Source organism: Penicillium alfredii (genome assembly GCF_028826965.1).
Source record: "Penicillium alfredii strain IBT 34128 chromosome Unknown utg000004l_segment0_segment0, whole genome shotgun sequence".
NCBI classification, from domain to species: Eukaryota; Fungi; Ascomycota; class Eurotiomycetes; order Eurotiales; family Aspergillaceae; genus Penicillium; species Penicillium alfredii.
Window position 1 is genome coordinate 1,146,092 of NW_026622701.1, and position 25,316 is coordinate 1,171,407.

At 52.0% G+C, this 25,316-nt stretch overlaps 12 protein-coding genes across 12 annotated transcripts; 5 read left to right on the plus strand and 7 right to left on the minus strand.

Annotated features, from left to right (window-relative positions):
- Nucleotides 1-650: 650 nt before the first annotated feature.
- On the minus strand, nucleotides 651-2,446 carry NUU61_002085 (AP-1 complex subunit mu; the record flags this gene model as incomplete). Its single annotated transcript, XM_056652667.1, has 6 exons — nucleotides 651-731; nucleotides 822-1,196; nucleotides 1,267-1,756; nucleotides 1,849-2,078; nucleotides 2,179-2,307; nucleotides 2,408-2,446. The coding sequence occupies 6 exons, from the start codon at nucleotides 2,444-2,446 to the stop codon at nucleotides 651-653; spliced, it is 1,344 nt and encodes a 447-aa protein (XP_056513734.1).
- Nucleotides 2,447-3,197: 751 nt separating this feature from the next.
- NUU61_002086 (mitochondrial 54S ribosomal protein mL57) lies at nucleotides 3,198-4,162 on the minus strand (the record flags this gene model as incomplete). The annotated part of the gene is made up of 3 exons (XM_056652668.1): nucleotides 3,198-3,341; nucleotides 3,401-3,630; nucleotides 3,694-4,162. Coding segments are annotated over 3 exons (843 nt in total), but the record flags the coding sequence as incomplete, so codon positions are not given.
- Nucleotides 4,163-7,135: 2,973 nt separating this feature from the next.
- Nucleotides 7,136-7,889, minus strand: NUU61_002087 (uncharacterized protein; the record flags this gene model as incomplete). The annotated part of the gene is made up of 3 exons (XM_056652669.1): nucleotides 7,136-7,571; nucleotides 7,711-7,798; nucleotides 7,850-7,889. 3 exons carry the CDS (start codon nucleotides 7,887-7,889, stop codon nucleotides 7,136-7,138), a joined length of 564 nt encoding a protein of 187 aa, XP_056513736.1.
- Nucleotides 7,890-9,033: 1,144 nt separating this feature from the next.
- Nucleotides 9,034-10,246, plus strand: NUU61_002088 (NAD(P)H-dependent flavin oxidoreductase; the record flags this gene model as incomplete). The annotated part of the gene is made up of 4 exons (XM_056652670.1): nucleotides 9,034-9,076; nucleotides 9,129-9,211; nucleotides 9,288-10,016; nucleotides 10,103-10,246. 4 exons carry the CDS (start codon nucleotides 9,034-9,036, stop codon nucleotides 10,244-10,246), a joined length of 999 nt encoding a protein of 332 aa, XP_056513737.1.
- Nucleotides 10,247-11,388: 1,142 nt separating this feature from the next.
- NUU61_002089 (uncharacterized protein) lies at nucleotides 11,389-12,171 on the plus strand (the record flags this gene model as incomplete). Its single annotated transcript, XM_056652671.1, has 1 exon — nucleotides 11,389-12,171. The coding sequence occupies one exon, from the start codon at nucleotides 11,389-11,391 to the stop codon at nucleotides 12,169-12,171; it is 783 nt and encodes a 260-aa protein (XP_056513738.1).
- Nucleotides 12,172-12,822: 651 nt separating this feature from the next.
- NUU61_002090 (hydrophobin family protein) lies at nucleotides 12,823-13,367 on the minus strand (the record flags this gene model as incomplete). Its single annotated transcript, XM_056652672.1, has 2 exons — nucleotides 12,823-12,879; nucleotides 12,933-13,367. 2 exons carry the CDS (start codon nucleotides 13,365-13,367, stop codon nucleotides 12,823-12,825), a joined length of 492 nt encoding a protein of 163 aa, XP_056513739.1.
- Nucleotides 13,368-16,196: 2,829 nt separating this feature from the next.
- NUU61_002091 (WW domain-containing protein) lies at nucleotides 16,197-17,036 on the plus strand (the record flags this gene model as incomplete). Its single annotated transcript, XM_056652673.1, has 1 exon — nucleotides 16,197-17,036. One exon carries the CDS (start codon nucleotides 16,197-16,199, stop codon nucleotides 17,034-17,036), a length of 840 nt encoding a protein of 279 aa, XP_056513740.1.
- An 865-nt stretch (nucleotides 17,037-17,901) lies between these two features.
- NUU61_002092 (ankyrin repeat domain-containing protein) lies at nucleotides 17,902-18,702 on the plus strand (the record flags this gene model as incomplete). Its single annotated transcript, XM_056652674.1, has 2 exons — nucleotides 17,902-18,154; nucleotides 18,248-18,702. The coding sequence occupies 2 exons, from the start codon at nucleotides 17,902-17,904 to the stop codon at nucleotides 18,700-18,702; spliced, it is 708 nt and encodes a 235-aa protein (XP_056513741.1).
- A 245-nt stretch (nucleotides 18,703-18,947) lies between these two features.
- On the minus strand, nucleotides 18,948-20,844 carry NUU61_002093 (putative ceramide glucosyltransferase; the record flags this gene model as incomplete). Its single annotated transcript, XM_056652675.1, has 2 exons — nucleotides 18,948-20,532; nucleotides 20,606-20,844. 2 exons carry the CDS (start codon nucleotides 20,842-20,844, stop codon nucleotides 18,948-18,950), a joined length of 1,824 nt encoding a protein of 607 aa, XP_056513742.1.
- A 285-nt stretch (nucleotides 20,845-21,129) lies between these two features.
- On the minus strand, nucleotides 21,130-22,773 carry NUU61_002094 (H3 histone acetyltransferase RTT109; the record flags this gene model as incomplete). Its single annotated transcript, XM_056652676.1, has 1 exon — nucleotides 21,130-22,773. One exon carries the CDS (start codon nucleotides 22,771-22,773, stop codon nucleotides 21,130-21,132), a length of 1,644 nt encoding a protein of 547 aa, XP_056513743.1.
- Nucleotides 22,774-23,365: 592 nt separating this feature from the next.
- On the plus strand, nucleotides 23,366-23,652 carry NUU61_002095 (uncharacterized protein; the record flags this gene model as incomplete). The annotated part of the gene is made up of 2 exons (XM_056652677.1): nucleotides 23,366-23,393; nucleotides 23,438-23,652. 2 exons carry the CDS (start codon nucleotides 23,366-23,368, stop codon nucleotides 23,650-23,652), a joined length of 243 nt encoding a protein of 80 aa, XP_056513744.1.
- A 249-nt stretch (nucleotides 23,653-23,901) lies between these two features.
- Nucleotides 23,902-25,182, minus strand: NUU61_002096 (uncharacterized protein; the record flags this gene model as incomplete). The annotated part of the gene is made up of 5 exons (XM_056652678.1): nucleotides 23,902-24,451; nucleotides 24,509-24,633; nucleotides 24,689-24,750; nucleotides 24,813-24,844; nucleotides 25,061-25,182. The coding sequence occupies 5 exons, from the start codon at nucleotides 25,180-25,182 to the stop codon at nucleotides 23,902-23,904; spliced, it is 891 nt and encodes a 296-aa protein (XP_056513745.1).
- Between the last annotated feature and the right edge of the window lie 134 nt (nucleotides 25,183-25,316).

Genomic DNA, 25,316 nt, shown 5'->3' on the forward strand with positions numbered 1-25,316 from the left:
TTCATTTTTCTTATTTTGGTCTGAAAACCTCAACACAGGCGCTGATTGAACGGCGTTGCGGTATGAACAATGCATTTCTCTTTCTCTCTCTCTCTCTATCTTTCCTTTTATTTCCTTCTTCTCCTTCGCCGTTCTGAGAATTGAGATACCCTGGCATTTTCTTGATTGTCTTCACTTTTTTTTTCTCGCCTTCCAAATCTCATATTCCTATCATCTCGGCTGTTGGTTTTTTCTGCCTTTGGGGAAGCATGTTCAAGGATCTCGGTAGTAAATGGAATCCATATACTTCATCATACAATCCTATCTTCTGGCCTATTCCATAGAGTTGAGTGCACATGCGAATTCATCTTCGAGATAAATACTTCCCAGGCAGAGTTCGAAACCAGCCTACGGAGTGTGATTGCAGATCGTCGCAGCATCTCACCTCAACGCCTTCTGTCTCTATATTTTTTTACTTTTTCAAGCATCTAACTAATGCAGATCCAAGGCAGATGAGGGAGGGGTAAGAACAGGTGGGAACTTGATTATCTATCGGACCGGCCGGCCTCAATGGGGGGGGGGTTGAAAGGAGGAGATAAAACGAGGAAGGGCTGTACAAATCAATCCATCCACATAAAAAAAAGGTAAAGAAAAAGATCAAGAAGAACACCTTATTGGACGTCCGGCATGCGGACGGCAATGTCTCCCGATTGTGTGATGTATCGCACCCAGGGAAGAGAGGGATATTGCAGCTGCAGAAGTGGTCAGCTTTGGGGGGGAAGGGAAAGTAAAACAACAATAGAAAATAAAATAAATAAATAAAAAAGGGGAATGAGGCTTACCTTCGGTTCAATGATCTTCAAGTAACGCACTTGAATACCACTGGTGGTAAAGTAGGGGATCTCAAACTTGACGTTGATGGGCCGCTTCGCCTTGCCCACATGCCCAGTGCCGCCCATGCTGCCTCCGAACCCGCCAGTCATACCGCCACCGTGCTCGTCGTCCCCCTTGACGGACGGCAGACCCAGCTCCGCCCGCATGAGGAATTCCTTGCCGCCGCCAAACTGCTTGATCTTCCAGATGATGGCCGATTTCTCGGGTGCGTAGTGAACAGTGCCGATGTTGGTGCGGAAGCGGGGCGAGTCCGCGTCCTCGGGGACGGGGACAAGGATCTCGACGTTGTTGGCGGTGCTGCGGCGTTTGAATTGGGCTTTGGCCTGTTGGGTAGGTCAGCATTGTGTCCTATTTTGAGAGGACAGCGGGTGAAAGGCGATGTGCGGCACTGACCTTGAGCATATATTCGATTCGCGACCCCGAGTGCGATTCTACCAGACACTCCACCCAGATCAACGGCTTGACCTGCGTGTTCAACCGATAGCTCATGAGCTCGAACTCTCCGTCCGGCGGGATGAAGCTAATTGTTCGGTCGTTTTCGAAGCGCGACAGTCGGACACACTGGTGGAACTTGACATCCTCCATCTCGACGGCCTTGCCTCGGGTGGCGCGACCCGTCGTCTCGAACATGACCTTGTCGTTCAGGCCCAGTCGCAGCTCGGGCATACCACTCAGATAGCACTTCATCTTGACCGCACCCAGAATCTCGGACCGCAGGACGTTTCCGTTTGCTGATACGAGGAGGTTCAAAGACTCGACCACGTCCAGGAAGACCTCATTCTTGCGGTAGCGTATCCCTTCACTACGCCACGAGACGGCGTTTGTGACGGCAATCGGTGGTCGTGCTTGAACGTCCAGCTTGTGTGATTCTTGGGTAATGTACCTAGATGATGCGCTCCCATCAGTCATGGTGTTCTCGAGTCATCCACGTGCCCCATCATGTTTCATCAAGGGGATCCAGCGGGCAGAGCTTACTCTTGCAGGATCTTGCTTTCTGTTGTCTGCGGGTATCCAAAGTCCATCATCTCGTCCAGCAATTCGTAAATGATGACAAAGTTATCCCGAATACTTTCCTCCTCCAGCACCTTGAAGTATTCGGTGAACACCTCCACGATCTTGTGGAGGAAGAGCAGGATCTCGGTGGCATTTGTGTTTCTCTTGGTCAAGGCGAGGATATAAAGGTTGCTGTGGCGGATATAAAGGTACTAAACCAGGAGTCATGAGCGTCAGGGGGTGCGCGCACCAACGTGAAGCGGGGGCGAGCAGAGGAGAAGCGGATGGGGCAAGCAGGCACATGCGACATACGTTGATTCCCTCGTGGGAGAAACAGGGAGGCACTGCGGAGCTTTCTTCTTCGGCTTCGCTCAGGAGGGTAGGAAATTGCTCGACTGCGGACATGGGGATATCCCCGCGATAGTTGCGGGCCAGAAGGGTCTATATATAAGCTGGTCAGAGTGGCATGTTTCTGGGCATTGGGGCGCCTCCGGTGGCACCGGCGCTGCCTCGGGATCGAGATCGGTATTCCAGCACCCACCTTGCCCTTCAGGTCCAAGAAAAAGAGAGCCGATGCCATGGCGTCGTCAAGGGAGTAGTAGATCGGTGAGCGGTGTCGGTAAAGTTGATTATCTGGTCTCTGAGTGGGAGGCGGAAGGACAACAAAGGCACATTCTGCGCCCTACTGCAACATGACCGATGGATTCAATGCCGAGGTCGAAGTGGTAATAATCGAGGTGAAATAGAACTCGAGACAAGAACAAGGAGAAAGAGAGGAAGGAAGGGAGAGAGAGAAGAGTCGATTGTTGGCGATGCCCGCATAGTGGAGATGCTCTCCCCAAGCGGCTTAGCGTGTTTGGCCGCTCAAAATCTCTGCCGCGCGTGTTTCTTCTTCTTTTCTTCTCCCAACGCTCTCATCAGACAGTGCAAGACAGTACCAAAGTCCCTAGGATTTGCTGTGGCTTGTTTGACTTTCTGTCGGACAGCTGTCAGTTTCTTCTATTACTGGACTTGCGATACAGAGGTGCGGAGACTAGGCATCGCAAAGAGGGTTCCATAAGAGCTGGCCGAGTATTTTGCTCACTGTTACTCGGGCGGTGTCAGAGGAACCGGACATTTCTTCAATGATAAATGGTATTTTGCAATATAAGCGGAGGAAAATCACAAAACCGAGTCCGCGTATAATAGTACATGTACATCCACAGGCAGAGAGTCCTCCAGAAATTCTGTAGAGAATCAATCTGCCAGAGAAGGCAATATCAAACATGAGAACGCCCTGAAAATGCTCTGGGAGCCATTGTCCGAGTCCCAATCCCTTTCACAGGACTGTTTTACACTCCCAATGGTTCGAGGATTCGGTCCTGGGCCACCTTGTTGGCAACTTTGCCCCCTTTTTCCAACGAAACGGCACCAACAACCGCGTACAAAGCGTTCGCAAGGACGAGCTCAAGGCCGGATCGGTAGAGATTATCAGGCTACAGGGAGAAGCATTAGCAAAAAGCACTCAACGAGAACAGGTCAGGGCAAAGCAAACCTTGGCGGGGTTCCATCGAATCACATTCTGCATTTGGTACTTCTGGGCGAGATCCGCAAGCTTCGAGCGATCGGTGATGAAGCCCTTGGTGTCTGACGAAAGGTTTTTCAGCCCGTTGAGAGCCGGATGGACGAAGGGCACGCGGCCATACTCGTCCTTGGTGACGGGGGCGCTGGGGGTCTCCCGCTGCACCAGGGCCAGCGATGTCTGCAATTGCACGATTCGCTTGCCTAACAACGAAAAGCCTTGTCAGTGGCACATTTTTCAACTTAATTGCACCAGCCATTCCATACCTAGGAAGGCCAATCGGTCATTGAACCCGCGACGCCCTTGGTCAAAACTCTTATGTGTCACCGCCAACCACTTGAGCTCATCCGAGAGCATTCGGTCGCCGCCATTCCCCAGCATGCGGATGTAGAATTGGTCGAGGAGGGTGGGATCCGTGTTGACGTGGAAACTGGGGCGCTTGGAGTTCATCCGGAGACTAAAAGGCGCCTTTGCGCGCGGCGGAGTGTAGGACCATCGGGGCTTGTCTGATTCCGCGGTCGGCACGTCTGGCATCGAGCTCAGAGAGCGGCAGGGCATCAGACCCGCAGCTGGGCGGGCCTTTGATGCAATGCAAGCGGTTCTGACCGCTCGAACGGACAAATTCGAAGCCATGGAAACGGTGGTCTGCGGCCGAAAAGCCGGTGATGGAGGTGAAGGAAAGAAATTCGGCGGGCGGTGTAATACTGCCGGCCCATGTTTTTCTCCGAATTGACCCTATTTCCATCAGGCAATTCCGAGGAACTTTCCCTGTCTGCTTGCTCTGGGGAATTTGCGTCTTCGATTGCCAATTCAGCGGATTAACACGCAATTTGAACGGGGTGGGAGGACCCAGGACCTTCACCGCTGGGTGGCCTCTTGTTGTTCTTCGGCTCCAAATGCTTGGCTTGAAATGGCGTCAAGTCTGAAGCAACTCATGCAACGCCTCGCGGTGGCAGCCAAGTGAAATCCAGTTGTGTTGTGATAATTGGTCGCGGATGCTCTATAAACACCCGAGGCATGTATGGTTTTGGGTGTCTGGCGGTCAGATCGTCGACGTTGGAAGCTACTTCATACCGCTATACCGCTGTTTGACGGATCCAGTCTATGTTGACTGCGTTGCTCGGAGGTCGTAAGCTCCATTGTCTGGTTGATATTCTCCATCAGCCAGCTCTGATCCTCGCAATCAACTTTCCCCGGCGTGGATGCATCTTTCCATAGCAGCAATCACAAGACCCAACTCTTACCGGCACTCTAAGAAGTCTCGAAGCTTCGCTAAGTGCATTCTACCCGTCTGTTTGACCAGCAACATCCTTCTATGGATATGATGGCCAGAGGTTGGGCCTATAAAGGAAATTCTTGTACTTCTTCGAATGCTATGCAAGAGGTCTGAGGGTGCAGCCAAGTAACATGACCCATCTACCCGACTGGATCAAGAGCTCTGCAAGATGTGCCGCAACAGGCCCTAAGCGCGGCCCAACCACCGGGATACAGGTCTCTAGCCGCTGCCGAGCAACAACAAAACCTCGAAGTAGTAAGATTCTAGATGGTCCTGGGGAGAAGTAGCTCCAGAGAATATTCGGTGATCTTCTCTGTATACAATTCATCTGGACATCATTTTGCAGAGAAACACAGCTGAGGTGTGAAGTATAGGTGGCCTTGGTAATTACTGGATCTTGCCGTCGGATGTTGGCAGACAATCGAGGAGAGTGGCGGCTTAGGGTATCCCATGCCTCTGTCCGGGTTGTTTGACTGGCTGCAGGAAAACGGCCGGTTGTGCGATGGAAGCCCTCGCTACCCCCCAATCCTGAACGAAGCAAGAGATTTGTGGTACCGGAGGCAAGACATGATCCACGTGTGCTGCTATTCCGTGCTTGCGAAATCATACTCTGTATGCACAGTTTCTTGTGGAAATGTGTTTACAAATGTCTTATGATGAGAACCTGGGGTAGATAAAGAGTGATTTAGGTGCTTATATTCGAATATACAGGCTAGGCCCTAACTTTTTCTCCACTCAATCTCGATGCCTGAACACAATCAATCAAGCATGAACACAGTACATTGTTTCATCTCACAGTACACAGATCTATATATAAATACCCACAGCTGTTCAACCCGAGACCATCAATCGCTTAGAGACGATCGCGGCTAGCAGCCGCCGTGGTAATATAGAGTGGCGGATCCGTTTTAGGCAAACTGACCTAACTAAACCCCCATTTCTTCATGAAGATGATCACTGCAAGAAGCCGGCAACTAACGGCTCAGACCGCTGGTGTCACTCCACTGGAATCTGCAGCCTCCATCAGGGAAGAGATTCTGGGGAAACGATCTTCACATGTGTGCAGAATCTATTGTTTTATTATTGTGATTATTTTCATTTTTCTCCGTCACTCAGCTGCTGGGAGTGGACTCTTCAGAGTTTTATTTCTCCGGTATGCTTTATACATCAAGTTTACCGGGCCGGGCCCTTGCAGACTCAACCGAGATTTCCAGATCTTTTTGGAGTGAATCCTACAATCTGCAGAGAAAAGGAAAATAAGAATAAAACAAATAAATAAATAAAAATCCTGCCCTTCTCCAAACGGCTTCTATGAACCCTGATTGGGATGCTGGACAGGATGGCGGTGTACAACTTGTCTCCGAGGAAGCTCCCAGGTGCTCAGGATCGCAGATGTAATAAATTCGGGGGGTTCGGCCTGCGTGAGAGATCTTGATTTTCATTTATTCTTTACTTTCAAATCAGTCTCTGGTTAACCCTATTCTGCTGTTGGGCTGTCTTTACTTGTCCTCTGTTGTCTTGGCCTCTAGCCCTAACTTTATCTCCGATCTACTTCTCTTTGCTTCTTCCTCACCATCTCCCTCAAATTAGCAAGAAAAGAGAAAGATGTCGCCCTTCAATCTGTCAATCTCTGCTCCACGGACTACCAAAACCTCACCAGCTCTGACTATCAACCCTATTATTGAGGGTATCCCGGCCAGCGATCACTCAGTGCAGGATCCACCCTCGCCGAGGCCATTTCCTCCCAACCCGCCGCCGAGTCCCGCATGAAAAAACCACTTGCTATGGTTTCTCTTTGTTGGCGTTGACGGAAATTGGCTAAATAAGTAAGTATATCTTAAAAAGGAAGAGGTCCTCACCGGAGAGACGCCAACATATATAAAACAGACCATCATTCGGAATATTTCTCATTTCATCAAACTGTCAGTATCGAGGGACATGCATGAACGAAGCATACTGTAATGCTCAATTCCATCGACACGACTCTTCTGTCTGTGACAGAACCAGGCATGACGGGGGAATAATTGGTGTGGTTGGTGGACCAATGGAAAGAGCCTGGGCCTAGCTGGATGCTTCATATTTGTTTTCCCCCTTATCTTCTTCAGTTGGGATATTTAGACTGGCAAAGGGAAATCCCCGGAGTAATGGTGTACTAAAACAATCTCAGTGAGAAATTGGATCATTCATCTTAAACCATTGCAGATGTCCATATCAATGTGTAGGAACAACCGAAGACTTGAATGCAAGGTTAAAGAACCATTCAACAGAGATAGTTTTCCAACCCATCTAAGAAATATACAAAGGGGGAAAAAATCCAGGTCTTGAGAGCTTGCTCCGAGAGACCCAATTCATGTTTCATGTTGTCCGAACAAAGAAAAAAAGAAACCACTTTAATAACACAAGGAGACCCAAGAGAGGTATGACGGAACAGATCAAATGAAAGCAAGAGTGAGCGCACTGGCAACGCTCAGGCCCACCACAGTCCAGCCGCTCTTGATAATGGTGGGGTTGGTGAGGCCTCGGCCGAGATCCCACATCAGGTGGCGCACCCCGTTCATGCAGTGGAAGGTGAAGGGCAGGGCCATGGTAGCCTTGAGCAGAACCTTGGCCACGAGAGGAAGGGCACCGAAAGCGGCGACCATCGAGGCCGACTCCAGGTGCCAGCCGAGCGCGGGCGAGACGAGGTAGGCCGTGGCCCACAGGTACAAACTACCCGAGAGGGCAACGCCCGTGATCCGGTGCAGGGAACTGGCGACCCACCCGATCTGAGGCTTGTAGATGGCCAGGTGAGGGGCGACGGGGCGGTTGAGGCGCTGCTTGGCCAGGATCTGGGTCGGGTCCTCAGTGTTAGGGGACGAGGTGACGGGTCTGAAGAACAAAAGAGAGAGAGAGTTAGTCGCGCGCGTTGGGACTGGTAGATGACGTAGGATTCTTTTGGGTCGGCTGCCACAATGAGGCAATAACGAGACACTATCGCATTGTTGATATAATCTTTGAAGCAACTGACCTCGTCTGGACATTCTTTCCCAGGGCGACGGCGACAGGAGAGGCGCGCATCATCGACCAGCGCATGGCGGCCGGCTGCTGGACGGCAACTGGGACAGGTCAGTGATAGTGCCGACTGGAGGGGGAGAAGATACACCTACGCCGTCGCAGCGACTGCTGAGCAACCTTCTGTGAGAACATGATGAGACAATGGAGTTCAAGACTCTCTCAACGCTTCAGGACAAGAAAGAAGAGGCTCTCGCGAACGATCGGAACGGACAACCTCGGGTGTGCCGTCACGGGATTGACGCCCGGCAGGGCCAATGGCAGCGCCCGCATTACCCAGTCGGATGATCCTTTTTACGGTCATGTGACGGTCTCGCTTGTTGCCCACTTTTGCCCGAACTTTCTCTCTCCCCCTATTCTCACTCTTTCTTTCTTCTATGAGTCTCCGCTCACGTCGCCTGCCGGTTCGCCGGGATGAGGTCGACGTGCTCAGCGTTCTCTCACTGGTTGCGGCTTTCTGTCGTGATCGCAGAGGGATCTACGAGACTCTGAGAAGGAGAGTCCCGTCGTTAATCGCCCATTTGTCTCTGTCCATGAGCCGGATGGGTTTCATATCAGGGTTACATGATATTGTTATCAGAATGTAGATTGAAGTTGGATATTTTGCTGGGAAGTGCGATCAAGGCCAGGTACAGCAATGGCCGAGGCGTATCCAGCAATATCGATGCCAACGTAGGGATGGGTTGCCTGCTATCCATGGCCACAGCCTGGATCCATGGATGTCTCGACATTGCTATTACTCTGAACATACTCTGAATATCCGCTGAGCAGAGAATATGCTGCCTCGGGTCAAGCTACGTGAATACACTTATTCCTGAATATCCATGTTCCAGCACCGTGGCAACTGGCCCAAGTCCCCGGGTTCACATGCACCGGTTGATTTGATCTTCGACGTGATGTCGATGCGAGCAGTCAATCTTTTGTTTCATCAAAGTAGTTGAAATAAAGATATAGAGAGGTGTCGATATTGAAGACGCTCTCGGCATAATTCTTATGCCAACGGTGCGACTAATCGATAAACGGTGCGTCTCCCCGAACCTCGGCAACTCGACGCTCCCCCACAGCTGAGGTCCGCGGTCCATTGGGGGTCACTCGGTGCTTTTTAACGCTCAGTAATCTCCTATTCCCGCGATCATCCTACTTCTACTTGAATCCTGCTCAGGGCATTTATCGCTTTGCCCCTGATTATCGTCGAGTCATCTACATTACCCCTCGAGACGTCTCCGTATACTCCGCTCTCCCGCGATCAGATTAGATACCCATCGGTGCCGTTTCCAAGATGCCGTTCAACACAGCCCTGACGCGCAGGCTGGGCATTCGCGGTACGAAATGGTCGTCACTCACACTCGTGGACTAGCTGCTGATCGTCTATAGTGCCCGTGGTGCAAGGAGGCATGCAGTGGGTGGGATATGCCGAGCTGGCCTCGGCAGTCAGCAACGCCGGCGGACTGGGAATAGTACGTTTCAGATTTGCTCGACTTGCCACATGCCCCAGCCCGCAAATGCGATATTCTAACATTCACCCCACTCAAGATCACCGCCCTAACCCAGCCAACCCCTGAAGACCTACGAAAAGAGATCCGCAAATGTCGCACCCTGACCAAGAACCCATTCGGCATCAACCTGACCCTCCTCCCCGCCCTGGTGCCCCCGGATTACGGCGCCTACGCCCAAGTCATCATCGACGAGGGAATCAAGATCGTCGAGACCGCCGGCAACAACCCGGGCCCGGTGATTTCGCAGTTGAAGAAGGCCAACACGATTATCCTGCACAAGTGCACCACGATCCGGCACGCCAAATCCGCCGTCAAGCTCGGCGTGGATTTCCTGTCCATTGACGGATTCGAGTGCGCCGGCCATGTCGGTGAGAACGATATCACCAATTTCATCCTCTTGAGCCGTGCGCGTCAGGACTTGGGGGTTCCGTTTATTGCCTCGGGTGGGTTTGCCGATGGCCAGGGGTTGGCGGCGGCGCTGGCGCTTGGTGCTGAGGGGATCAATATGGGGACTCGCTTTATGAGCACCGTCGAGGCGCCGATTCACCAGAGGGTCAAGGAGGCCATCGTCAATGCCCAGGAGACTGACACTGCTCTGGTGCTGCGCCGCTGGAAGAACACTACCCGCCTCTTTGCCAACAAGGTTACCCAGGATGCCCTGAAGGTGGAGAAAGAGAGCACGACGGGGGAATTCAAGGAGATTGGGCCGTTTGTCAGTGGCCAGCGCGGTCGCCAGGTCTTCTTGAATGGGGATGTTAACTTTGGCGTAAGTGATCTTTCTTCTTTGGTTCTGGTTTTTTTTTTTTTTTTTTTTTCTCTCTCTTGGGTATGAATATCTAATCTTTCATGCAGGTGTGGACGGCCGGTCAGGTCATCGGGTTGATCCATGATATCCCTACCTGCAACGAGTTGCTCACTCGCATCGAGAAGGAGGCCCTGGAGGCTATGAACCGAACCCGGGCGTTGTACAGCGAGTCTCCGGCCAGCAAGCTCTAAAGTGGGTCATTAGAGTCTTTGGATATGATTTAAGATTGCTTTGTATGGATGAATACATAGATCCTGTTAACCTGGAATATTGCTCGATTGGTTCTAGTGTTCCGTATTATCTATTGCACAGTTTCAAACATAATGCAAACCACGAGATGGACGACCCCTAGCCGAATGCCCTGCATCGAGAAGAACGTCATTCTACTGCAGACCAGACGAGGGAGGGGGGATTCAAGGGTGCTAAGATTCGCCAAGGGCGGCGGTATCCCATGTTGGCTGGGCACATTCTCAATAGACATTCCTTAGGGTTCATGATCTCTGATCGACACTCTGTGAAAGAAATGCCTCGTACCAACGGCATACCAGACCAAATCTAGACTGATTCCAACCTCATCAGAGCATCTCAACTTCGTCAGCATCGAACAACCTTTGGCCGAGACAGTGATGTATCTGCTCGTGCACCGGGTGTGTCTCGGGTATTTGAGATGCAGCCAGACTCGAGGGCAATTGTGGAGTCATCCTTGCATGCACCTTTGTCGATCATCCAGGGAATGTCCGCGGTAATGATTGGACTTGTCATGATCTGCTGATGATCGGCGACGATCATGGGGACTTATTTGTGATTATTATAATTCTTTTTTTTTCTCTGTCTGTCTCTGAGGGACAAGCAGATCATGCAGGTATACTCGGTATACTCGATGTACCCCCCGGTACCCTTGGAATCCCCCTGTCGTAGGGGTTTTCTTTGTCTGCCAGTATGCTAGTTTTAGGGTAGTAGTAGCTGTTACATTAAGACGATGGCTCATAAGTATCTGAGAAGCACTCGTACTTTGCGAATAATACTATACTCCCAGGCGATCAATGATCCCCATTAGTTACACTGCAGGAAACTGAACCAGACCCATCACGATCAAGCCCGGGGAGGAGACGCATAGTACTGCACATCTCCCAGCGTGGAACTAAATGGCTAAATTTAAATGGTTTCTTTGGCGTACAATCTCTCTTTCTCTCCCTTGCCCCGATATCATCCATGATAACAAAGAAACACCCCTCTCGATTCAGATCATTTCCCCAACCTTGGAAGCATCCTCAGTACAGCCATTACAGGAAATACACCAGACTAAATCAAAGTCCAATCCATTCCGTTCATCATGGGCTTCATCACATCCATGGCCCGCCGCATGCGCAACAACAAGCTCTCGCGCCGCCTCTCAAGCACCCAACCACGACGGGGCGACGAGTCCAAGGATCTGATCAAAAGCAATTCCGAGACCGTGTCGTTCGCCCAAGCAGAGAGCATCGAGTCCACGTCGACGATCGTGCACCACTCGTCGCACGACGTGGTCCAGCCGTCGGAGTTGCCGGCACGGAAGAGATTACAGGGAGGCGATGTGAAGATCCAGACACTCTTCGACGGGATCCAGACACCGGATTCGGTGTCAAGTCGGACGGCGAAGACACTTTCGAGGCCCGAGTATCCGATTCTGAAGCTGGATACGGTGCATTCGCCGCATGATACACCGACCAAGAAACTACAGGGTCCGATTGAAACTGAGGAAAAGTTGAAGGAGAAGGATGGGGAGAACAAGGGGTCATCGACTGGTTCGGGTTGTTCTGAGAAAGAAAACCAAGATGGGAATGAGAAGGAGAAGAAGCCGTCGCAAGTGAAAAAAGGGTCTGCGGCCAAGAACAGGAGATCGATGACTGCCATGCTTAGGGATCGCTGCAGTGTGAAGATGCCGCGGTCTTCACTTTCGCTGAAGTCATTGCGTAGCCCATCTTCACCGAAATGGCTCGATGGCCATGTTATTACCGAAGACGAGAGTCCTGTGGAGGAAATGTCTCATCGGAAATGGGGGGATAAGCATAGTCGCAAAGATTGGGGTAGGGGGATGGGCGTGTGGGGGGTTGGGTTGATGGGAAGGGCAATGTAACCGGGTGATAGAGAAAGTGTATATAGAAAGTATGGATTCAGATCGGAGAAGAAGAAAAGGAAAAGTGCTTTTCCAGAATGAAGCAATGAGACTTGACCCATCGCTTAAGTAAAGTACTGAAGAAGAGGATGATATCAATGAATGATACTAGATAGAGCTGGTGATGTGGGTGATGACATCGCCTAATGCTTGTACACTACTTGTATACAAGAGTACCCGGCTAGTAGGGGATAGGCGTGACGAGTAATTGGAAAGGACCCAAAGTGTTGGCACCAAATGGATAAGCTCTACAAGGACAAGTAACAACGCAACTCTAATATTAAAGATATGTATGCGAAGAAGTCCGGTTGAGGCAGCAGCTCGAATCGGTTCCAATGCAACAAGCAAGAAGCAAAAGCACCATGTCAACATCAACGCAAATCAAACAGTCTTCTTTCTCCGAGGAGTGCCACACGACACGGTTAATGATACACGGACGGCGCAAACAACAGGTTTCTAACTATTCAAACAATCGCCAGCCACCTGTTTCCATCCCGAGAATCGACAACGACCCACTCGCGCGTTCATGTCAAGGCCAACTAGACCAAGGCCCAGAGACCCGACAGGGCCACCATTGCTTCAAGCACAAGGCCAGAATACAAGGTAGAGAACTTAGATGATGGAGCCGAGGGCAACGCAAGGCAGGCCAACGCCGACCAGGTCCGAGTTCTAGAGGTGTTGTTAGTAAAGGATACAATACCGATGGACTGGTTGATACTCACGGCGCTGGAGGGGGAGTTCTGGCAGCAGGCAATGTTCTGCTTGCACTTCTGGTTGACCAGGTCCTGGATGGGGATGGCAATGATGGGGATCTGGAGGTCGAGCTTGGAGCACTGGTCGAAGAGACCGAGACCGTCGGCACCAGAGCCAGAGCCGATCAGGTTGCTCAGGGTGCCGCCCAGCATGCCCGAGTTGACATCGGTGGTGTCACCAGCGTAGGTGGCCTTGTTGCAGCAGGAGAGCTGAGCCTGGTCACCGCACTTGGCCTGAGCCTGCTTGACGGTCATGTCGTCAGGGACGGGGAACTTGACGTTGTTGTTGCCCTTGTTGCCAACACCGTTGCCGTTGCCCTGACCACCAGCGTTAGGGCCACCAGGAGGCAGAGCAACAACCGAGCCGGCAAGGCCGAGGACGAGAGCGGACAGAGTGAACTGCATTGTGTCTGTGGGGTTGGATTTGAACGAGAAGACTCGGAGTAATTTGTGGGTTTTTGTGATTTTTAGAAGACTGTACTTCAGAAGAGAAGATTAAAGAGAGTGATGCGGATGAAGAACGGATGGAAGGGCGATGAACGACCACGCCTTTATACACTTCGGTGGCGGTCTGTGTGCGTGCCGGGCCGGCTGCTACCATGGCCAACTCCTGTTTGTTTTCCTTCACAGAATCCTCGTCCATGCCCTCCAGGAATGCCACATGTAAGGAAAGGGAGGGGGAGATCGCTCCACTGGGGAGGGTCTGCCGTCCAACGAATGCTCTCTCCTGGACCCCCTGGTATGGATCTACCAGTTGCAATGGCCGACCTTCACGCGACCGAACCACTTACCCTGGTATGCTTGAAGTCCTAGCTCACTGAATTGTCCTAGCTAGCTCTGTTCGGTGCCCACATTTGTCCTTTGCTGATCCGTTCCTTGTGCCTGTTTCTAGTGGAGTATCTACAGATTCCTGAAAACAGGCTCCCAGATCGACGATATCAACTGATACTCTGGGGAACTCCCTATCACAATGACAGCAATCTTCCGGCATCATGCGCTCTGCCACCCGCGACTAACGTAAGCTTAACCTCTGCAGTATGACCATGAATAGTTGCAACTACACGTAGTTCGGGATGTGGGTCCCAGGACTAACGCTGTGCCAGCCACCAACCCCCCCCCCCCCCACAGGGGGGCTCAGGAACCCGTTCTCCTTGGTGGATATTGGTCTTGGCTATCCCCGTTCCTGCACCTGCTCGGGAACTAAGGCATGCTACCAGCCCTGCAAAACACTTTGCGAAAAGGTTCCTGGTTCCGTACGTAGCCATACCCTGCTTCGGAGCTCACAAGATTTGTGGAGTGCATCGAGCATGGCAATCATCAGCAAGGGATCGCCCTGTGGGTGGTGAAATTTCCCCTGAGACCGTCGGCACAGGGAGGGTCGAGGCTTTCTCCTTCATAGTTGTGACTCCCTTGAACCACCCCCAAGAATTAAGCACCGTAACGGTAGGTACAGGCACAGTCATTTCCAAATCAGACACCTCTATTATTGGGTGAAGACTAGTCTATTTTTCCTGAATGCATTGAGATTGCGTCGTTGCGGTTCCTGTTGTTGTGGACCATTTATTTGCGGTGTTTGTTAGGGCTTGGATCAAGCCATTCCCATTCTGAGCCAAGCAATCTTAGCCCCATCTTCGCATCCCTACCATGATCGCGGCCATGTCGACGTTGTATCCTCTTGAAATTAAATCAGGTTCACAAAGCCCCCTTTCAATTGGAATGGTCTTTTGGCAGTCCATCTGAATCTATCCGCTGTACATCGCAATTTCACTATTGTTCTATGAGTCATTTGTAGTTGTCTCGATTGTCATGAACAATCCAGGGAAATTAGTCGACTGCAACTGATGACGCCTTTGATTTTCATATATGCTCGGTGCTGTGTTTATCCCAGAAATTTAGCCTTTGTTGCTTGAGGTTGTGACCACAGGTCTGGGGTGTTGATGATCTATAGTAGGGGATCTAACTTGGGCCGCACGGTGGGAAATGAGCATGTTATCGGTTAAGTTTAGTGTCTGGTCACATAATTATAGTTACATGGTATCATTGGGCTCTCACATCAGAAGTATATTTCGAACTGATTTAAGCCTCTGAGTTTGTATTTGTCTGGCCATAGAGCAGAGCCCCTGCCAATCCATGCTAAGAGATCAATTAACCAGCCAATCTACTTTCTAAATGCTATTAATTATTTAAATAAATTTAATCTTATGACCATGGCTAGCCTAGCAAGGTTATGTTTAATTTTGTAGCTGTTCATTTGCTATGAGTTCTCATAAGATGAAATTTAGTTTACAATTTCTATGGATATATATCTTGGTCATTGACACACCTCACCCTACAAATGTCTATGAACTGTCAATTTAAATGAATTTATCCAGAAATTAATAATAACTGCTTAATTAATCAGTTATCTCTTAAATAAACTTTTATATATTTGCAGATTAACCAGATATTCGCTCTACTTCCTAACCTTTCGGGCCTGCTTCTGTGCATCCTCAATTGAGTGCTGCAAATACCAAGTATTGGGGAGCCATTGGCATAACGTTTGCACTTACCGGCCTCCTTGCAGACTATGTTTCATTCCGAAACATTCCTCATAAAAGTATTAGCCCGGAGGTCGTGTTTCAGGTGGTTCATGCGGGCCACAAGGTGCCCCTACATTTATGTTTCAGGTCCTTGGGCAGTAAGCCAATCAAATAATCTCATTAGTTTAGGGAAGTAGACCGATTCATGATGATATCGTAGCGAGCTTATCAAACTAGTCAGATGCTTAAAACGATGATATAAGATATTTCAAGAATCATTACTTCTTGATATTGCAAACTAGTGCAGGCTTCCCTATTCAATGCTTTTGCGGCTTTGCCATGTCTTTTAGAGGACAACATACCTTGTCATTCGAATATATATCACCTCGTATACTCAGGCCATTTGCCTACTATAGTAGTATTTATGGAGTAATAAGTTTAGGGTACCCTAGAAAGCTGTGGTGGTTTCCAAGAAAAGCATAAAAAGAAATTTAATCAGCCATTTATCCTTCTATTTTGTTTTCTTATTTGAAGCAGCATCTAATTGATGTATACATAGCCGCCTCAGGCACCAAATAACGATCGACATGAGGCGGTGAAGTCGAAATGCCGCTCCACCAATCCCGCAGCTTGAGAGCTGAAATTGACCTCCGCGATATCCCGCTCCTACGCTCTATTAATCATCTGCCTAAAAGCAGCAGAGCTAATACCCAGGATGCCAGCACAGTCAAATACTTCAGCACCTACCCCAGAGGAGGGTGCGGGCAGCCCCTCCGCCCCCGGATCGCCCCAACCTAGGACTGACGAGAAGCGCGAGACCAAGCCACTGCATAAAGATAATCCCGAGGATCAAGACACATCCGAACAGCAAAAAAAGGAAGAGGAAGAGGAGGATGATGGAGAGGAGACAGGATCACAACCAAGCGAGGACAAGGAAGACGACCAGGCCTCTGCGCCACCTTTGCCCGATGAGGTCCCACCACCGCTCCCCGACGAGGCGCCCCCGGGCCCGGCCGAGGACGATGGCTGGGAACCTGTGTGGGACAACAACGCCCAGGCATACTACTTCTACAACCGGTTCACCGGAGTCTCGCAGTGGGACAACCCTCGAGTGCCTAACGCGGCGGGCTCCGACGCGCCGACGCCCGCACCCAAACCCAAAGCCCCCGCTGTTGGCGGCTACAACCCGGCCATACACGGCGACTATGATCCGAACGCCCCCTATGCGCAGCAGTACGAAGAGCAGGCCCAACCGGACTCAAGTGCCACCGGGCTGGACCCGTCGGCAGCATACGCCGCCACCGGCTCGTTCAACCGGTTCACGGGCCGATGGCAGGCTACCGATATCAATCCCGACAACTATTCCGACCAGAACAAGGCCCATCGCCAGATGAACGCGTTTTTCGATGTCGACTCCGCGGCCAACACCCACGACGGCCGCAGTCTCCGCGCAGAACGTAGCGCCAAGAAACTCAGCAAGAAAGAGCTGAAGATGTTTAAGGAGAAGCGCCGCGAAAAGAAGGAAGAGAAACGCCGGGCTTGGTTACGGGATTGACCCGGAGGCCATACCTAAGGGGGAAGGAGAGAGAGGGGGCGGTCCAGCGCTTTGCTGTGCCCGGGCGCCTGCTCCATTGTACTTGTTTCGCATATTGTGGCCATTCGCATCATGGAGCTTTGAGATACCATCCCACCGGATTGTGGGATTTAGGCGTTTTTTTTATATGAATTCCTTGAGAGGTCAGCACAGACTTTGTACTATGAAGCCAAATTAATTTACCCACTTGACTGTCCTTGAATTAGAAACACTGGTCTTGTCACAGGAATAAAATAGGGCGCCGGAGTCGTGGACCACCCCACTATAAGTCACATGACCTACGATATCAAAGTTTCTCTCGAGGGTAGCGGGCAGCTTTGACCAAGAACATCCGCGCTGAGAATTCAAGTCCAAACACAGAGGTAAGAACTGATGATTTCCCTGGGGCTTGAGTATTTGTTTCAGGTGGCCGTCCCGCAAACCCGCGCTTTTCCCCCTGCATTAGAGTTCGGTGCATTGCTTCGGATGCGCTTATCAAGGCTTTGATGGCCCAGCATGGAAGTCTTGCGAAGATGCTGCTGATCAGTCTCGTATTGGAAGACGTGCCAATCTATTAGAGCCTGTCATTCCTTTTTTTTTTTTTTACAACCATGCTATGGTTAATGAGCGAATTTGCTAACGTCGCGACCAGTTCAATATCAAGCCTGCTTCGATTAAAAAAAAAAAAAAAAAAAAAGAAAAAGAAAAAAGAAAAAAAGGAAGCAGAAGCAGAAGCAACGGGATTCCCTGGTTGGCATCATCAGACAGTCAAAAGCTAGGCGAAAAGCCTATCCAGTGTCACAACCAGAAGAAAAGAAAGAAAAGAAACATCAGAACTGAGCCCCCTATGGCTGCCTCAACAACACCAAAGCCCAAGCCGGCAGTGCCCATCACTCTCTCCACAGAGGCAATCGACGATCTCATTTATGATGCCCGAGCAGGAGACCTCGAGGCACTCACTGCAGACATTGCCAACCTAGCTTCCCAGCACAGCTGCGCCGAAGCGCAGATCGTGGCTTCGGCCATTGACATGGAAGACGAGAGCGAGGGCGGCACGGGGTCCTGCGTGCTGCACTTTCCAGCAGCGAATGGAAACATTGGTATCAATTTCTCATATTCTTCTACTTATGACTTCATTTTTATTCTTGCTGTTATTCTTATTCTTATTGATAATGGATCACTAACAAAACCAGAAATCCTCAACACCCTCCTCCAAAAGCTCTCCAGCACAGACACCGCCCAGCGCACAGCATTCGTCAACCACCGCAACCATTCCGGCAACACGCCCCTGCACTGGGCAGCGCTGAACACGCATCTGGAATGCGTCAAGGCGCTCGTCGAGGCCGGCGCCGACATCGCCATCAAGAACGATGCCGGCCACGACGCCGTGTTTCTGGCGGAGCGCACGGCGTGGGATGCGTCTGCCGAGGAGAACGGGAACGGGGCCGGTAATGAGAATGGCCAGACGCAAGAAATCGAGATGACACTCGGCGAGGACCAGGGCGAGGGCGAGGGTTCGAACCAGCCGGTGGCGGAGGGCGCGGGCGAGATGTCTGCGGGCAGACAGGTTGTCGAGTGGCTTTTGGGGTCGGAGAAGGCTGCTGCGTTGGAGAGTGGTGCGACGGAGGGGGGCGAGGGGCAGGCATGAATCTGATGATCTGATGACCTGATGATCCGGGCAATGCTCTTTGTCTGAAGAGATTAGCATGGGAGAAAACATGAAAGAGGATACATTGCAACAAAAAAGTTCAAAGGGCATTGCATAGAGTTGATGGTACATTTCCAGTTAATACAATCTACTTCTTTTTTTTTCTATTGAATGTGATATTGTACAATACATCATCATGGATATCGTCTCTATGGGCATCGACACACTTGACTTTTCATGCAACATCAATCACGTCGCACTTTGCTCGTCTTCCCACCAACTCGCTTTGGCGACACGGGAATGCCGTTGGTTGTGGACTCGGTGGAGTACGAGCCCTCTAAAGGGACCGCGGGACCAGCCTCGATTTCGCGCACTCTGGCATCAAAGCCGACCTTGAAGCGGCGGTCCCGCCAGACAACGGTCACGCCGCCGTAGACGGCCTTGACCCAAATGGGTAGGGCCAGAAGCTCGCGGCCAAGCCAGGCAGCGAACCAGTGGAGGAAGGGACGGCGGGTGGTGTGCGACGAACGGCGGCACGGGGGCCGCGCAAAGGACGGGGTATCCTCGTCGAGCTCGACGGTTTTTGCGGAATGGAGTTTGATATACAGGGTCCAGTCGACCACGATCCACGAGAGAATGCTGAGAGCGAACAAGCCAAAGAACGCAGTCCAGGTGCCGAGGACCGCGCCGAAGTTCATCCCTCGCTGCTCGAGCGCCGGAGCTAGCGCCGCCGTGACGCCCCAGGCCCCGTAGATCGAGCACAGAAACGACTCGGTGCCGGGCTCGACCAGCGTGGCGAGTAGAACCGTGAACTTACGCACGCGCAACCACCGCACCCGGCGCGCCATGTATGCCCGCACGCTCATATTGGCGACAGGCTGGACCGCCAGATCCCCGAAGACCATGGCGTGCTTTCCCCAGCGCTCGCCACGCTCTGCCTCCTCGCGCACCTGCTTTCTCCACAGAAGATCCCCGATCAGGTGGTCTTCGCAGATGTTGTCGGAGAAGAAATCGATGCCCGGATGGCGCGGACGGGGGTCGGTCGGCGACGGGCCCGTCAGATAGTCGAGATGCGAGCGCCGGAACATGTTGGACTTGCCCACGATGCACGGCGCGATAAGAACGGTGTTGATCGCCGTGTACATCTTCGCGTGCGCCGAGGAGAGAAACAGCTCTTCGAGACGACCGCCTCCCGTCGCAAGCGAGGCCTCAATCCCGTCCTCAGGTCGGCTGGACTCCATTGCTGCCGCTGGCGCCTCCGAGCCCGAGGCGTGTGGGTCGGTATCCAGCAAGGCCTGTCGTTCGGCCAGCAGATTGTTCTCCCCCGTCACATCCACGGCGACGGGCAGATGGTGGACAAACTTGTATTTCTTGCCTGGGGATGCGCCCGTCCCGCTCAATCGATCCACCATCCGGCCGCAGACGCCTTTCCCGACCCAGACGTTGCAGTCGATGATCCAGATGATGTCTCCCTTGGCCTCGCGGTATGCCCGACTCATATTGCGAATCTTGGGATTCGGCCCCAGCATGTAGGAATTGGTGTCATTTTCTTGCAGTAGCGGATCCTCCTCTTCGACGTAAACACGCGCGTCGGCCTCCGGGAAGTCGGCGACTAATTTGCAGAGCGTAGGATAAGCCGGGTCGGCGCGCGTCGACACGCAGAGACAGATAGTCAATTTGTCGCGCGGGTAGTCCTGTCGAAAGCTGGAAGCCAAACAGTCGTAGAGGTGCGGCTCAAGGCCCTTGATAGGCCGAATCGCCGTGACATGAGGTGCGTCGGACGAAGTCGCCAAACGGGACCGGCGTGGCTGCTGCAAGAAATACCTCCATCTAACGCCGGGAGTGCAATCGGTTAGCCTTACAAAGAGGAATTGATTGTGAGGAAAGGATCTCAGGCCCTTACATTTGAAAATATCCCAAGGCGCAGACGGCCAGCACGGTAAGATACCAGATCAGCCCGACCCAGCCCACCGCAACGGACACGGAGAGAGCGCCATCACCGATGGGCGATCTGATGTCGAGGAGAGGCGGGGAGCTAGGGCTTAGCATGGGAGAAGGGAGGCGACGGCATAAACTCAGACCAGGAGGACATGCCACGAGGGAGCGGACGAGGAAAACAGCTCGGATGTGCGCGGATTGCATTTTTGCCGTGCTCCGCCTAGCGACTTACTCGGAATGAAAAACGCAGCATCAAGCACACATCAAAGTACACATTAAAGTAAATATGCCTTTTGCGATGCACGGGCTTAATCTGGGATTCTATTGATATTACTCGGTTCAATGTCCTGGAGTGCACACTCATCCCTCGAGGATCCGAGGAACAATCGACCATGTCCGATTGATGTATGCAAATAATGAAATCAAGCCCGAAATGTCCCTTCTGCTCCCCGAACCCCTATTTTTGAAACTAAACGCCCAAACCCAAATTCATGTCTTTTTCTTCTTCCGAACCAAATTGGCATTGAGTATCTTGACGCCAGCCGGCTGCGCTGTGTCGCCCGGCGCGCTCGGCAGTGGCTGGTCCCCGTCCGTAGCAGACGAGTTGTTTTCGCTCGTCGACTTCTTTCGCTTACGGATCAGCCCGAGATCAAGAATTTGATGGGTTTCCGCAGATCGAGGTGCGCTGGTCTCTGCCAGCGTACTGGTGCCCACCACCCGCTTGCCCCATGTGAGCTGGTCGGCGAGCGAAGCGACCTGGTCGATGTGGGCCTTGGTGCTGGCGACAACGTCCTTTCGGTCGTAGAAATGATCCATGAGCGAGTTCATCATCTTATTGTAATCGGCGTCGCTGAGGACCATGTGCCCGCGTCCGGTTTGGGGCCAGGAGAAGGGATTGGCGTCGTTGGATTGGCCCTTGGAGGGAAGGTCCACCGATGTGACCCCAGGGTGAGTGTCAAACGAAGACGTGGTATCCGCACGGGACTCGGAAGATGCCTCTGTGACTGGTTCTTTCTTTTCCGATGCATCTGGTTCCTCGGTTTTGCTGGATGTCTTCTGTGATTGCTCCTCATCGGGGGTGGCCTTGGAAACGTCTGCATCCTTGGAAGGCGGGACTGTCTGAGTAGAAGGACGAGCCTGACTCGCCATGGAAGTAGAATTCATCAGACCCGGAGGATTGATGACCAGCCACAGAAAGCCGACCAGTCGACCGGACGAGCATTCTTGCCGGAAGGACATCATCTCCCAGAACTGATCCAACGATCTGACGCTCCGCCATTGACCGGCATTGGGAGACAGGGCCTCACCCTCAACAGGTTCAGGCAGCTCGTCATCCAGATCCACGAGGAAACGCGTCTTGGGATCGTCTGGAAGCCGCGGGATCAAGCAACGCGGTGGAGCCGAAGGATCGTGACACAGCTGGTGGAGCGGGTAGCTGGAGAGCCACCGGCGATGACTAGGTGTGTCGGCCTTGGCCGTGATGGGAAAGAGGCTGCGGGTCTCAAAGGGCTCGCAGCCCGGGACGACCAGATACGCGGTGGCGGAGGCCTTGGTTGCCTCGACCGTCTGGTCCAGCGGCTTTGTCTCCGTCGACACAGACTCGGCCTCATGCTCGCGGAGGATCGGGTCCACAGCCCGACACCACCACTTGATCAGGCCTCGATCGTCCAAGACGTGCTTCTCGGCATTCTCGATGCTGCCGGGGAACAGATACTGGTTCTGGGCGCGCGCAAAAAGTGAGATCACCAGACGCACACCAGGTCGCTGGCGCGTCCGAGCAAGAAATGAGAGAAAGGTGTTAGAGACAAGTCTTAGAACTGAGACCTTCTGCGGTACCTTCAGCAGATGCAGGAAGCCGGTCGAGTCGGCCTTGGAAACGAAGATGGTGGTCAGGTGGGCCGTGTTGTAGACTAGCACCTCGAGCCCAAAAACGATGATCTCGCCGCCATCGTCTGGGGATTCGATCGAGACCGAGAGGAAATGATTTTCGCAGAACGTTGGTTCGGCTGCGTCCCCCGGGGCCGGGGCGAAGAGGGCTGCCGATGGAGTGGGGGTCGAGGATACATGGCGGACAGTGATCTCGACCCCGGCCGGGAGCACCTTCGCCAAGAGATCTCCCAGATCCTCGGCCATTGTTCACGCACACCCAACGAGAACGCGTCGATTGGAAGGTGGTCGGGGCGGAGCGCGGGAGATTGGCGGAGATCACGTGTACGCAAGTATAAGATGGTGTCGAGTAAGGGAGTGGTAGATGGGAAGTGAGAGGAAGGCTTCAAGTTGTGAAAATGGTCTGTTTTGAGTCCTGTAGTGCTCATAGACTTGAGTGATACTGGTAAAAATTAAAGTAGAAGTTGAGAGCTCACCTCAGGTCTGGAGGAATCAGAAAGCCACATTCAGCAGGCACAGAACGACGGAGTTTGCCTGGTCCATGATGACCGCAGCCTGGGAGACTGAGGCAGCTCTTACTTGCTTTCTTTAGTGATCCATTCAGCTCTCACCAAAGCAATCAACTTTTTCACAAACTACCTTCCCTACTACACATCAGAACCTCAACCACCCCATCTCTCTTGAGTCTATCCCAACAGAGCCACGAGTCAAGAGAGGAGGCCAGACACAATCTACGAATAAGTGCTCCTGATACGTGATACCGGCTTGCAGTGCAATAGGGCTCCCTATCTCGACAAGCATAGAACCATTCGCTGCATGCTCACTTTTCTCAGTCGTGATGTCGGCCACGACGTTCGATGGCAAGGGTAAGCCTCCATCACATTGACACATTTCCTGGCTAAAACCAAAGACCCGCCTTCCCTTCCAGTGCCTGATCCCGCCAACCTCGACTACTGCATGCAGGCGCAAATCCGCTACAGCTGCGGCCACTCAACCGGAGGCGAGTTCATCAAATGCCGCCGACATATCAACAAGGAAGACGAGCGATGTTCGAATCGATCAATCATCCACATCGATGGCAAGCATTCGCCCCATAAGTGCCGCTCATGTCTGAGAAGCGCGTGAGTTGAGCGGAGTTTCAAGCGGCCACTTGTGTGGGTGTCTCAAAAGAAACACCCGAGGAAACAAGAAAAAGATGGGTACGCTGCATGAAATACGGGGATAGATACTGTATTATGTCAGAGGCAACCAGTACATGGCTTTTCAATCAATAAAAACAAGGTTTGACAGAACAGTGTCGAGACATGAACGCCGTAGTTCTAATTACCCAAAATAACATAATATAAGGGTCCAAGAGATCGAAGTGATATATCCTCAGAAAAATGCATTCACGGCATCCAAATCGTCTGCATTGAGCAGCATGACACCCTCTTGGAGAAGAGCCCTCCAGATCAGATTCCGTTTCCGGACAGGGAAGCTCGGTGTGTTCCAATATCTGGCACCAATACCGCGTTCATTTGCTGCGGCAATTTGGCTCTGGAGAGATTTGAGCTGTGCATCTGTCAAGACGGGGCTGGTGTCGGGCTTGACTTTGCCGACAGCTTTCTCGAAATCCGTAGATGCGATAGGCGATACTGCGGCCGTGATGTCAGCATATCGCTTGTCCGTGAGCTCCCCGAGAGGCGCGTCAAAGAAGTAGTCCCGGTCTGGAACCTGGGTAACCATCTCAAGCGGAGTTTCTCCCGTGGCAATGATGGTGACTGGTCCATTGGTGACGGTTTTGCCATTCGTCACGCTGGTCAGGTATCCCTTTTCGCGAAGAGGCTCGAGAGCTTTGATGACGGCCTCGAAAGTTTCATGCCCCGAGGTTTTCACGTCAATGAAAAAGTAGAGCGTTTGCTCGGGGTCTGTATCCCAAACACCGCTGTGGAGTCCAGACTTTAGCAGTTGCCCATTAGTTTCTCACCGGGATGATACTCACTTCTTGGTAGGCAAGGTTATAAACGGACTGTCCGGATTTTGACGCGCCAGAATATCTAGGATCGGTTTAATATAGAGAGACTCGAGTGTTCGGTCCTCGGTCAAAGCCGATTCATGGTGCCCGACCTGTTCAAATTAGTCAAGGGATATTAATGAGACAAGAGACATCCTGAACACGAACATAGAGGGTATCGTTGTATAGCCAGACATCGGCTTCGGTGGACATACAGCCCTTTGCCAAACCTGGATAAGGGAGGTGTGAGTACAGAAGAGCCACTTGAAGAAGAAAAAGTCAGATTGCATACCGGTATAGAATGGCTCATCTCTCCAATAATCACTGTTGGATAGTCAGTGTGGGTCAATGGCCGAGCTCTTGTGCGAGACGCGCTGACTTATGAGAATGAACAGGAATCTAAACATGGCCACATTAGCTTTGTGTTCTTGCGATTGCTGTCCTCGTCGGTCACATTATTGACAACGTCGCCTAAGCAATAACAAAAAAAGGAGACACACAGGAGAAATATCCCGAGTTATATCCGTTGGATACCCATACTCCATGCTGCCATGGGTATTCTTTAGGATGCTCTGGAGGCTGGGGGTAATTGCACCAAAGACTGGGCTCGGGCCTGCTAAAAAGGCCACGGCCATCGCCACAAGTAATGATAAGGCGACCATAGCTTATGGGGAACGCAGGCGCGGAGTGAATTGGGAGGAACTTGAATCAGTCGAGCGGGAGATTGACGGAGCCAACGCGGAACGCGGGCCCGGCACGTGCGACAGCTTCACCCCCGTTATTTTCAAGTCCAACA